This window comes from Anopheles coustani, chromosome 3, assembly GCF_943734705.1.
Source record: "Anopheles coustani chromosome 3, idAnoCousDA_361_x.2, whole genome shotgun sequence".
Classification (NCBI taxonomy): Eukaryota; Metazoa; Arthropoda; class Insecta; order Diptera; family Culicidae; genus Anopheles; species Anopheles coustani.
Window position 1 is genome coordinate 24,541,919 of NC_071288.1, and position 13,576 is coordinate 24,555,494.

General features: G+C 49.5%; 2 protein-coding genes across 3 annotated transcripts; one reads left to right on the forward strand and one right to left on the reverse strand.

The window, feature by feature from the left end:
• The first annotated feature begins 290 nt into the window (after window positions 1-290).
• Window positions 291-7,422, forward strand: LOC131261194 (zinc finger FYVE domain-containing protein 1-like). 2 transcript variants are annotated; one of them, XM_058263147.1, is made up of 7 exons: window positions 291-330; window positions 495-1,352; window positions 2,973-4,252; window positions 4,687-4,885; window positions 4,979-5,243; window positions 5,519-5,677; window positions 5,788-7,422. In XM_058263147.1, exons 2-7 carry the CDS (start codon window positions 1,305-1,307, stop codon window positions 6,327-6,329), a joined length of 2,493 nt encoding a protein of 830 aa, XP_058119130.1. In that variant the 5' UTR covers window positions 291-330; window positions 495-1,304; the 3' UTR covers window positions 6,330-7,422. The 2 variants fall into 2 exon arrangements, with proteins under 2 accessions (XP_058119130.1, XP_058119131.1); XM_058263148.1 differs by having other exon boundaries at window positions 312-1,352; window positions 5,576-5,677.
• A 510-nt stretch (window positions 7,423-7,932) lies between these two features.
• Window positions 7,933-11,305, reverse strand: LOC131261191 (leucine-rich PPR motif-containing protein, mitochondrial). Its single transcript, XM_058263144.1, has one exon. It carries the CDS (start codon window positions 11,303-11,305, stop codon window positions 8,117-8,119), a length of 3,189 nt encoding a protein of 1,062 aa, XP_058119127.1. The 3' UTR covers window positions 7,933-8,116.
• Between the last annotated feature and the right edge of the window lie 2,271 nt (window positions 11,306-13,576).

The window sequence follows — 13,576 nt, forward strand, 5'->3', positions numbered from 1 at the left end:
GCGGCAGACATATTTGGGAGCGCTTTCAACAACCTTTTGGTTTTCTATTATTAACAGCTAATTTTTAACGAAACATATAAACTTCTAATGTTTCATATAATGGCTTACGAACTGTTAACAACTGATATTCTTCTAAAATTGTCTACCTTTGGCGCGCTTAGAGTTGTCAATTGGAATCGCCATAAATGTCAAAAACCTTTCACTTTTTTTGCTTTGCTTTCAAGGCAAAAATAGACCCGACAGTCTCCAACTGTGTGCTGCGTGTGATTGTTGCTGGTTGTGCGTGAATCAGCGGAGTAAAACAGCGAAATCAGCAAAATTCTTATCATTGTATGTTTGAAGTTTCGCGTGATTCTTTGTGTCGCACTGGCTAAGCTCCAATCGCTCGTAAATCTTTGTGAAAACCATGTTACCGTTGGCGGGAAATGGGAAAAATCGGTAGTGCCAGGCAGTGCAAGGAAAGTGGAATTATACTAAACTCCGAATTCCAACAGCGCGTCGTCTAGGTCCACTGGATGTTTTCCGATGTAAACTTTAATGATACTGCATTTCTGTGAAAATAAACCTTAGTGCCATTGTGCTACGGTACACTTTTTGGAAGTGTGTTCCCTTGTGAGGTGCACTGCTTTCATCCTCCATCGCAGCAGTACGGTGAATCGTGTGTTCTTTGTTTACGTTTGGTTCGACACAGAGCAGGTGCGTTCGAGAGCCATACGAATTCTGTAGTTCCTTCGAATTCTCGTGAACCGGAAGTGTTGTGAAGGATTTCCGTTTGAACTGTTGCGTAGTAGAAATATCAACCAACCCGTAACACACACACAGCACCCCTCTTTTTCGCTCTAACCCTCTCTGACACTCTCACACGGAGCTTCAAAACCCAGAGAAGCAGCAGCCTCTTGACCAGCCAAGGTCACGAAACGACCGTGCTGAGCAGCTTTTATGTTTACGTTCTCCAATCGCCGTACCGCGACGTCATTCGTAGGGAGGAAGGAGTAGTTCGCTTCGAGAGTGGTGGCTTTTCTGTGTGAATTTTCTGAGAAAGTTTCAATCGCAGCCTATATACTGTCGTCGTAGGTTAAATGTTCACGTAGTGGTAGGAAAATTCAAGGCCATACAGGGGAAGGGTTCCGGTGTCCGGAAAACAGGGGACACCTGGCCAGCACGAAGTCCCTAGGAAACGAAAGGCTTTGGAAGAAAGCTGACAAATTACACCAAGCTAAGCAATCAACGCCTTCCCTGGCGGAGTGAATGTTGTTGGTGCCGTTGAAGTGGAGTGAAACCGGAGCCTGCTCGGACCAGCAAACATGATGCAAGCGGAGGATAGCGACAGTCTTTCGTGGATCAGCGATAAGGTAACTAAACACAGCCCTAAACGTACCCTGACCCATATATTTGCACAGTTTTAGGCGGCAGTAATCGTTTCTAAACTACCCCAGTGGGAAAGGAATCTGTCCGTGGTTGATTCCACTGTAGCGGTTAACCGATCTAATGTCGGCATAGTTCGGCCTTCGTTGCGATGTGGCAAGCTTTTGACCGTGGTATGCCTCGTGCGATTAGGTCAAGTTTGAGGTTTTGATTCCCCTACAACTGGAGGAAAGATTGGATTGGTTCTAAAACACAATATCCACAGAACACACTAAATGAGCTATCTGAACAAACGGTAACAAAATCCATTGAATTCTAATGGCCAATATAATTTAAATCCACCGTTCGTTCATGCTGCCACCCGCTTAAGGTTCGAACCATTCATTATTCCAAACACGCATGGTAAGTTTCAAGGATTTCCTGCAGACGGAAACACGGATGGTTTGGTTGGTCGAATTAATAATTTTCTCTTAAAATAAATTCATTACGCCATATTTTTTAACGCCACCTGAAAACATCCATAGTTCAATTTCAGTCACCTTTTTCCAAATTAACTCATGATTGTCTAGAAATGCTGCTTACTTGACCTACTTTAAGCCAACCTGCAGATGTAAATAATGGAGGGATGTTGAGCGGTCCAGTTCCAACTCGAAACCAAAACATTGCACATTAAGAGAGCCAACTAGGATGGAAGATCGAATCAAAAAGCTTTATGACAAGATCATCTGTATCAGCTGGTTGAACAGCGGACCCGCCTACTCGATCTACTCGCCAAACATGGTACGGCGGAAACGGAACCTTTTTCATGACAACGACGGAAATATTTGTTTTCGGTTTCAGCTCTTTTGCCGCGCGGACGTAATTCCGTTCCGGTGCAGTTGCAGTTGCAATCGGCTACCGGACTGACGTTTTACACCGTAAATCGAATGAGGTCAAATGAAATGGCTGACTGTGTTAACTGATTAGACAGTCCGGAGAGAGGGAAAAACAGAGAGAAGGCACAGAATGAGGGAAGGTATACCATGTTCGATTTGTTGCGCCTCCAAAGGTTGTTGTTGTTGTTGGTTGTACAATTTGCCCACACAATCACGGTATCGCAATACTACGCCATACTTCGGTACAGCAAGGCACCGATGGGTGTTAGCGAAGGGAAATTAGGGATGGTGCGACGGTAGCGAACGAAGTGGCGCAATAAGGAGAGGGTAAAACACACCCCGTGCCCTCCCCGAGAGGTTAAGCCCGTGAACCTCTGGGCCAGAGGGGCAAAAGGATTATTGCATGACTATTGTACATCATTGGCGGCAATGGGAAGGCGAGGAACGGGTTTGTGATAAGCCACGGGAGCTGATATTTTTGCAAGAGAGGGCCGCCTCTGCTGACGCAAGAAACGTGGTGTCAGTCGTGATCGTGCCCCGTTGATGATCTGCGCAAGACCAATGGTGGAAAACCAAAAACAGAAGGCTCGTTCTTTGCGCTAACCGATAAGTAATTTATAATAGAATACTTTGTAGTGAAAGGGAATAAATTCTATCTGCTGTTAATGCGAAATACTGTAATCCAACATTCTCTGGGATTAATGAAAATATGTTTGGTTTGTTCCATTGCAGCATCCGACGGTCGGTAGCTCCATCGTGTCCCATCCACCGGATATCGTGTCCGGGCCGTTCACATCGCTCACGCTCGACTGCGATGACATAGACGACCGCCGATCGCCAATGAATGGCCCGACCGATGGCAAGAAGGAGCGCAGCTTCCTGCTCATGGACGAGCAGGAGCGCGTGTGCGTCAAGTCGGCCGACCAATTCTGCCGCCGGCTGTCCGTATCGCCCGACACCAAGCTGAAGGTGGTTTCGATCTTTGGCAACACGGGCGATGGCAAGTCGCACACCATGAATCACGCACTGTTCGGCGGCCGGGATGTGTTCCGCACTTCGGCCGAGCAGGCCTCGTGCACCATGGGCATCTGGGCGGCGTTCCAGCGTCAGAAGAACGTACTCTGCCTCGACACGGAGGGCCTGCTCGGTGAGACGATCAATGAAAATCGTCAAATGCGAATGCTGCTGAAGGTACTGGCCGTGTCCGACATCATCATCTATAGGACGCGCGCCGAGCGATTGCGCACCGACATGTACAAGTTCCTCGGTACCGCTTCCAAAGCATTCACAAAATACTTTGCCGGTGCGCTGCAGGCACTCGACCTGCCGGGCCCACCGCAAGCACTCGGGCCGGCTGTCATTATCTTCCACGAGACGCACAATACGGAGGTGCTCAAAGAGGACGACGACGGCAAGAAGGAGGAAGATATTTTGCGCGAGCGTTTCGGCAAACTCAAGCTGGAGCTCAGCGCGTTCAGTTCCCTCCGGTATGTGGGTGTACGGACGTCGAAACCACCCACCAACTACGAGCCACTGCGGATGGTTTGGGAGAAAGAGATCCGCAATACGGCCGTCCGGTCACCGCGGCTCCCGCGCGTCGTGTTCGAGGCGCTGATGGCGCTGAACAATAAGTTCAATGGTGACCTTAGCCCACTGCCCTTCCATGCTTTTCCGGAGCAGTACTTTACCTGTACGTCGGTGTGCAAGTCGTGCGACGCGCGCTGCCAGCTGTCGATGGGTCATCTCGAGCTGCGGGAGGACCACCGGTCGACGGGCTGCTGCAAGTACCAGCATCAGCACGAGAACAAGGTGTACCTGTGCAATCGGTGCCACGTGAACGGCCGCCAGGTGGTGGTCAGCATGCAGACACAGAAATCGACCGATTCGTCCTGGATGGGGCTTGCCATGTACGCCTGGAGTGGGTACGTCATCGAGTGTCCGAACTGTGGCGAGATTTATCGTTCCCGGCAGCATTGGTACGGAAACCAATCGCCGGAACAGAACGCCGTCCGGTAAGAAACACTTTGTTATTGGTAAATAGCAGTTTTTTTTAATGCTCACGTTAGTTAGTTTGATTATTAGATGAATAGGGCCCAGTTCAGCTACTTCATTGGTAATTCTCAAACTATTGTATTTTGTTAAACCCCATGCTTTCAAGAAACAAACTAAACAAACGTGAACGTAATTTCACAAGTACCGTCGTTTTTTATGTCGGGTTATTTTAGGTACTTCAAAGTTGGACTTTTTGTTTGTTTAATTTTTTAAAAATTATAATCAAACTCAATTTTAACAATCTGATCATTCCACCGAAGTTTTGCAGACATCTGGTCCATTTTCAGTGTAAACAATAAAACTTAATCTGTCCCTCTTTCTATCACAAACTTTATAGAATTGAAATTTATTTTTACAATTTTTTTTTTCTCTCGCTTTACAATTCACCCAAAAGCACCGAAATTGTGCACGTTTGGAACGATGGCGGTTTGCAGCAGCAGGGCCCGAAGCATTCCGCTCAGCTCGTCCTCGACGGGGTGGCCTACATCACCGATGCGATGGCCAGTGTCGGTTCGCAGCCGACGAAGCTGGTCAAATCGTGGGTTACGGACAAAATACGGCCAGCGTACTGGCGTCCGGACAGTGAGATTATTGTAAGCACTCGACATTATCGATCAACTGCCTTCAGCGAAGCAGAATTGGCTTGGATGTTATATCCTTTCGTTGTTTTTTCCTCTTTACTGCAGCACTGCAAAGGATGCATCAGCAACTTTGAGCGCCTCGGGCTAAAGAAGCACCACTGCCGGAGCTGTGGGGAAGGATTCTGTAGCTTTTGCTCGAAACACGAGATGCCCGTCCCGAGCCGTGGTTGGAACTACCCGGTGCGGGTGTGTAATAGCTGCTGGAACGACGGGCGTAACGGTGGAAGCGTCGGAGGAGCTGCCCATGATGGGACGGCGGGGTCCAACGGAAATGATCCAGAAGATTTGCAGCGGCGGCACCAGAATGGAGGTTGGTGTAGAAATTTAATCAGGGGTGTTTTGTAGCGAAATATCAATGGATTCGTGTAGGAGATGTCCATTCCTTTTCTTTCCTTCTTGATCATTTTTTCGGAAATTCGAGAGGGGTTCTTGTTGTTTTTTTTTTCTTTCGATAATTGCCATTCAAAATTACTCTGCTCCTTGCCGACCCCTTTTCTTCCTCTTCTGCCTCTGTCCCTCCTCGATGCGATCCTCGACCGGGGGATGATGATGATGACGGTGATGATCGTCCTTCATCGTCGTTAGATCGCGGACCAACCAGTACTGAAACACCTGACCTCCTCCTGACGTCTTCTTCTGCAGGCGATGGCGTGGACGAAGCGAACAACATTCTCGTGCGACGGTACGGTGAGGTGGTTATTAACACGATCAGCAATATTGGAGCCGTGTTGGAGTATCCAAAAGGTAAATCATTCCATCCGGAACACATCACGTTCTCGATTGTGCATCCGTTGCTGCAAAAACGAAGCTCTAATCCATTTATCTTTCCTTCCATGCAATAAAACTGCTTCTAGATTTCATCAAGGAATCAGCACGCCCTTCGTACTGGGTGCCGGATGCCGAAGCGCTGAACTGTTTCATCTGCGAGCTGGAGTTTGGATCACCGGAGGAGCTCAACACGGTCTACCCGCTCGGTAAAGTGGATGCGGGTTGGGGTCCCGTTAGCAGCGGGTCATCCGGAGGAAGCAACAAGCGCACATCACACTCCCCACCTTCGTCATCCTCGTCCCCTGCACCATCCCCTGCTAGACGCAACGAAAATGGGACCAACGATTCGCGCCGTCAGCAACAGCAGCTGCCAACGTCGTCATCCACCACCGGAGGCGTCTCCCCGGCCAGTCACCACACAGTCTCGATGGCCACCCCAGTGCCATCATCCGCACGCTCCACTTCGTCGGCCTCCGCGTATCGAACGATCGATCGGCGAAGGCACCACTGCCGGGCGTGTGGGAATGCCGTTTGTGCGAGCTGCTCGCAGAATCGCCGACCTGTCCCGAAGCGCGGTTGGCTGAGCGATGTCCGTGTGTGCAACGGTTGCTTCACGACGGAAGATTAAACGCGCAAACCTGTGTCGATGAATGCGATGCCACCCGTATAAAAGTGTTTCCCATGTATCCCTCGCTCATCGATACTGCCCTCTCCTCTCCACCGCAATTGGACTGGTTGAGGTACCATCATCATGCCCATTTTCATTACCTAAAACCGCGAAAACACTACAAAACCCAATTTCAACGAATTTGTTGACCTGACCGACGACCGATGTCTCGTCACGTCAACATTATTCGGATGTATCGTGTTTTTTTTTTTTGGCCTACGGGAGACAATTCGCAGCCATTGCGAAGCAACACTATGTCAACCGTTGGAACCGTTGAAAAAAGTACAGAAAAAAAATGTGATTAAATTTTATATTACTCTTGTTTGCCTTAGCCCGTAACTTCTATACCTAAGAGAGTTGGATTCGTGCCGGCTGAAATGTGAATGCGATAAACGTGTGAAGACTAGTATTTTTTCTCTTGTGTTTCATAAAACGAAATAATAATAGTACCTAGGTTTAGATAAGCCGTTTATAGTTTTTTTTTTTGTTTTTTTCCTTTCTTTATAGATTTTTTTTAAATGAAACTTTTTGTGTTTCACTGCGAGACACAAACAAAACAAAATGCCACTAAACAAACAAGCGATCCGCCGATCTATAGTTGAATTTCCAATGATACCGCGAACCGTTGTCAGCAGCCTGTGTTACCTCCCCCATTCGATGGACGCTAAAAGCATCCCGTCCCAAACACTTCGATTAGTAAATGGGAAAAGTGTATGTAAGGTAAACGTTAAATTATCCTACACTGTTCGTCCGTATGTTGCACTGCCTGGCTGACGAAAAATAAAATAAAAGATAAAAAAACATACAGGCACATACTGCAAGAACAAGATTAGATCTTTAGCATTTGAGCACGCGATTGGCCGCCGCAGGGAGATATCTGCAAAGGAACAGATATCTAACGAGCCGAACATATGGCAAAAGGAAAAGATAATTAATACAATGTGCGATATTCGTAGTTAATGTAATGGGACGTAATTGTAGCCGGTGGGTATTGTGTTGTTTAAATACAGCAAAAAAGTACACAAATATATATCTATATATTTCGATAACTTCAGCGATTGCGTGTAGAATTGTATGTGAGGGGCAATGGAAAGAACGTTAACTGTAGCCGGGAGCACATTTTTTTTAGATAACATTTAAGGCGATCAAGGCAATGCAAATCATACAGATTTAAAAAATATCAATAAGAGTTTAGTGTCTCAAACATTACTTCGAAACTCTTCACTGTTACCGGAGTGTAATTGAAAATCCATAATGGGCAATAGAACTGATGAGAAATTGGGTTTCTTCTTTTCCCTTGAAAGGGTCGCAAATTTGATCACAGGGGATGTTATTATGCTACAATTCTGTAACATTGTAATTACACCTGCAATTCAAATGTGTTTGCATTGCAATGCATCAACAACACGCCATCACGATCAAGACATAAAAATAGCATCGAACAATCAGTCAATGAAAAACATGCAACATTCGGTTGAGCGTCCCATGGCATGGTGCTATTTTTATGTGGCCCCATGATTTTGTTCGTTTGTCATTGTATTAAAAAAAAACTGCATTAGCTTCGAAATCGAGTCATTTTATTCACACCGTCGGCTCTAATTGGTTGTATTTGACTTATCAATATGCTAAGATGTTATGGAAACACATGGCCCACTCTGTTTCCATTTCCTTAATTTATATACACTGCTTTTCTGCTGTTAGAAGAAGACTAGTTCCCTACGACAAGTACGTCCGCCGGTTTCTCTTGGTCATTTAAGGTACATCTGCAAGTTCGCCGGTATCTCGTAGTTGTTGGCCTCCAGCAAATCGGACAGCTTGCGGGCAAAGTCCGTGGTAATCTTCAGCTCGTCCTCGTCGTTGAGCAGCCGCTGGAAGAGCTGTACCGCCGCCTCGCAGTTGTTTTCGCGCACGTACTGCGCCAGCACGAGCTGCAGGAAGTCATTCTCGCGCACATTCGCCAACCCCTTGCTGCACTTGGCCAACCGCAGCACCACATCCAGCTTGCCACTGTTCACGAGAAACTCGCACTGCGTCAGAATGTACTCGTGGTTGATGCGCACCTCCGGATTAATCAACATCCGGCGCAGTTGAGCCTCGGTGCCGGCCTCCGCCAGGGCTACGATAAGCGTGTTGTTCGTGTTGACCGAACCGTGAATTTGCGACACCAGTTGGATGGTTTCGCTGAGCAGTGCTTTGGCGTCCTCGCTGGGAATGTCCGGTTCGGTGCCATTGGTTAGTCGCACCAGGAGCGTGATTATTTCCAGCTGCAGTGGCGTACGACGTTTTTCCTTCGCTATGCGCTGGAACTCTTCGATGGCGGCCCGTTGCTGACCGGCCAGCAGGTACTCCCTCAGGACCGGTCCGAGCAGCGTATTGTCGTACGTGCAGTAGCCGAGCTCGACGAGAAAATCCAACATTTTCTGGGTGGTGTTTGGTGATGCAACAGCTGCTGTTGACGACGGTTGTTTCCGACGTTCCTTGGCTGCCCACTGGGCCGTGTTCGTGAGGAGGTTCCAAAGGTTTTTGCCGGTAGTGCCACCGTCGGCTCCGCGCAGTTTCCCTCCGGATGTCGCCCGTTCTCGGAGTACCTTTTTCGCCCCATCGAGCTGACCACGCTCGATCAGCAGTGCGGCGTAATCGATGATCTTGTGATCGTCCACGATGAAACCGGGGAACTGTTTCTTCAGCTGCTCCAGCGTACGACCGGCCTGCTCCGGATCGCCCACCTTCGTGTACAGCTCGACAAGCGAGGCCAGCATGCCGGAGCTCTGCTCCACCTTTGCTTGGTCGCACCGTTGCTTCAACTCCAGGGCACGTTTGTGGCGACCTTCTCGCACACAAAGCTGCAACAGTCGCCTTAGAACACCGCGCGTGTTTAGCTTCTTCTGCTCAAGCTCCACCAGATGGCACTCGAGCTCGTCGTAGTTCATGTCCCGCGGGTGCACACTGATCGTATCGAATAGTTCCTTCGAGAGGATCGTTAGCTGTTCGTCCGTGAGCTTCTTGAGTAAGCTATCGATCGACTCGGAGGTGGCGGGTTTACCAACCACAGCCGTTCCTGGAGGAACCCGGGCGAAATGATTCTTCAACACACCTGCGGCCATCCGCGAGAGCCGGATTTCGAATTTCTCGTACTCATTCAGCAGCGAGCGGAGACTGTTGGTGTCGTGTTTGGACTTTTTATTGCTTATCACCTCCAGCACGAGCTGGCCGGCGAGATCATGCCGCGGATCGGCCGCCTTATCCTTGAGCGCCCGAATGAGCTCGCAAAGTTTTCGCTGGTGGGCCGCCGATCGATTAACGTTCGCCTGCAGTATCAACGGCCACAGGAGCGTTTCTGTGTCGAGCTTGGTCGGGTACCGGCGAACGATCGTTAGCACATCGTCGAAGCGGTTCTGGTAGAGAAGGTGCGAAACGTATGGCGTCATCAGGACGGCCGTGCGAACTCCACAGTCTTCGAGGATCTTCAGTGCCGTCCGGGAGTCCTTGAGCGTCACGGAGAGTTTGGGTAGCACGTAGAGTGTGATCGTTTCTTCGTCCGGTTCAACCTTTAGCTTTTGCATCAACTTCAGCACACCCAAAATTCCTGCCTCGCCGTCGGATTGCGAGCGCTGTAGGAACAGTGGCCAGAAGTAGTGTGGCCGTAAGGCTTCGAGCGGTGCCAGGGCGGCCAGAAGGCGCGAAAAGGATGGATGGGCTGCCTTGGCCGCACACTCGCAGGCCACATGGTACGCCCTTAGATTCCTTTCGGTACGAATAAGCATTGCTAGTAGTTTGTTCAACCGCTCGAAGGGTGCATTGTGACGCAGCATGTCCACCATAAGGAAGGTCGCATATCCGTCCGTGTTTTCATTCGCCAGAAACTGTGGCGCCGGAAGTTCTTCCAGTAGCATCAGAAGACCATCGTAGTGACCAGTATGCACGAGCCCACTGAGGACGTTTCTCAGCACCGGATGAATCTTACTTTCGCTGGCAATTTCCTCCGGTAGGAGTTTCAGCAACACCCGAACCATCTCGACGTTTGTCTTCTCCACCGCCAAGCTGAGCAGCTCCAGGATGTGTTTCTCGTTCAACTGGGAGCCTTTTTCGCGCAGCATCTTCAACACCCGATCGGCCATGCCGTCCTGCAGGAACGCTATCATCAGCTCGCCGTACGTTTCGCCGTTGGCCGACATGTTCGCGGCACTCATAGTTTCCAGCACCATCTGCACACCATCGAGATCGCCAGCCCGACCGTTCCCGCGGATCATCAGATTGATCAGCTCGATCGTCAATGGAATTTTAAGCTCCTTCATCATATCGCGCACCAGCTTCATTTCGGCGATGTCACCCTTTTCGGCCAGCGCTGCCAGCAGCGCCTGGTAAAGTTCGGCATCCTTCTCGATCGGGCCCATACTGTCGAGCAGTGCCGGCACATCGTCGATCGTTCGCTCGTTTTCCCGGTACACCTGCAGCAGGATCTTCCAGTGGACGAGCCGCGGTTCACCGAGGTAGAACCAAAACTGTTCGAATACCCGCATCCGCGTCTCGAGTGTTTCCGAGCATAGCAGCGTACCGCAGCACTGCAGCAGGAACTCATACGCATCGGCAGGGATTTCGTACGGTTTGGCGAGTAGTTGATTTAACTTTTCCAGCTGCACCCGCCGGTACACGATCGCATCGGAACGCAGCTCCTCGATGATGGTGGCACTGTCTTTAGTTTGTTTGCCGGTGACCGGTTGGCGATCGATGGGTGGTGAGGTGGCATTCTTGGCGGCCTGTGGTACCGTTTGGCAAAGGCGTACCGACTGCGAAAGTAACCGGGTGGCAAGGGAAGCGGGAAACTGTGGTAGAACCGTTGGGAAATTGGTTCCGGCCGCCCGTTGCAGCACACGACGTCCGACGGTTACGGCACACAGTCGATGGTGTCTGGTTATTGCTGCCCGTAGATGATTCATTTTTAATAAACAACCACCACGATAGGATCGAGCAGGATCTTACAACTAATTACGACAATCGAAGCAACCCGACTGCCAAAACCGAAACGATCCGCTCGTTGAAGCGGCAGTGATTACATGAACGGCGTAGGAAAAACTCGCAACTCGACCGCCCGCTTATGTTTTGACAGTTTGAACTGTCAGTGTCAGTTGCCGTTGTTTACTTGCGCAAGTTTGCAGCTGTGTGCGTGTTATCGAACGCTTTTTCCCTAGAAGCACGTGCTCGCGGCGAATTGTGATGTAAACAAACCGCCTTCTACCTGACAGCTACAACAAATTCCGATACAAATTTCCATTGCACAAAGTGTGAACTTGTTGAAGGAAGTTTAATTTATAGTAAGGTAACATACACGATCCTGCGCTAATGAGTTAATTTTTCCTAAAAGTTTTAAATCATTCTTTGCGTGTTGTGTTTTTCTGAAGCGACGAAGTTTTGTACGGAAATGTTTTCCCCTCCGGTTTACATGATTCAGTTCAGTGGCTGATCTGCTTGACTGCCCTGCGGGGTAGGATGTCCCGGCGAGAAAAAACTGTGTAGATGGTTGCTTTTCGGGTGTGCCTGTCCTGCGTGAGTCCGCGATTCGAGACGCAGGTTCGAAGCATCTTTTCGCTTTCTTTTTGTTATTGCCGAAAATTTTTATTGACCTCGCGCCGTTCACTTTTCCCGTGCGTTTTCAACCGTACACACACATGTGCGTCTCGCGCTGGGACTGTTTTGCTGTTCAGTTCGGGTGTCAAGGCGTTGCGGGAGGGCACACAGCTCGATTAGATACCGTGAAGTGGACGCATACTACGGCTGTAGTATCAGCACACGGTCTGCGGCGTCAGAAGCAGCAAGCAGCAGCAGCAGCAGCAGTAGCAGCAGTAGCAGCAGCATCGGCAGCTTTGGTAGCATTGGAATTGAACTGAAAACTTCTGGTACAGTCCTGCGGTGTGTCGTGAAAAGTGTTTGGAAGTGATTAATGTGAATGCAAAGCAGCAGAAAAGACAATACGTTCACGGTGTGTAAGGCGTGTGTCGTGAAAGCGAAATTAGCAAACTATCCACGTGTACGGGAGACGCTTTGCGTGCAAGACGTAGGGACAGAACCATCCGGGGGATTGGTTCGCGGTGGTGTAAGAGCAGAGACGCCACGGCGGATTGCGTCTTTTATTTTTTTTTTGCGTGGCCTCCGCGCAACCCCATGCTGCCGTCGAGTTGGTTGTTCGTTTGGTTGTGTTGATTTTTTTTTCTGGGTCATCGCGGTGTGGTACACCCCTTCCGCGTGGTTCCGGATACCCTCCGGGTGAGGTGCTGGCAAAAAAACAAGGCAACGAGTTGTCCACGTTTTGTTTTGAAAGGTAAGTAAGCATCGCTCGTTTTTTCATTTGAATAAACGCTATCTGCTACACTGGTAATTAAAATTTCGCAGGGTGGAACAAATATGTACCACCTTCTAGTGATTCTATCTTTTTTTGGTCTACTTTGAAGGTGTGCGTTCCTTGTCTAACAGCACCGCATGCTACGGCTACCTTGGGTCGATTTTCTGCTAGTTGTTTACAGCATACCCTTAACAGAGGGAACGGAGAGGTAGAGAATGGGACGAAGGGAAATAGTAGAACCCACTGACATAACGATGCTACGAGCATCGGCGTCGTAGTAGCCCGTTGACTGGGGCGTACGGAGATTCCATTTAATTCCTATCTCGCCGGAACTGGAGTGTGGAACGATGCGATGATAGTGCATCTCGTTAAATGTTTGATAGATGATTGCGTACGTACGGGTGTGGAAACCAACCGGGACCATGTGACCAGCGCCTCATGCTTGGCCCCGAACCGGGCTTGGTACGAAAGCAGCAGTGTATTGAGGAAAAAAGAACGCGTAAAAACTCTCAAATGAACCGTATCGTCGTCGTCATCGTCATCATCATTGCCCGGTGATTTTTTGAGCGTCGACGGCGACGTCGGAGGCGGCGGCAGACGACGTTACGCATTGCTTCGCCGTCTGTGTTTGTATGTGCACAACATACAACATGTCTAGGGGTAGGGGGCGGGCGGGTGGCTAGAAGCCGGTTCCGGAGGTTGGATTGCGGCAATCATCGGGCATGGCAATCTGTGATACACGCATCTCGTTTGATAGGAGAAGATTCCGCTGCGCGTAAACGTACCGATATGTGTCCGTGTGTTATTTCTATTTGCTCAGGGCCCCCCCTTCAGGCACAGTGGTACAACCGGAGGCGTCAGACACACATTT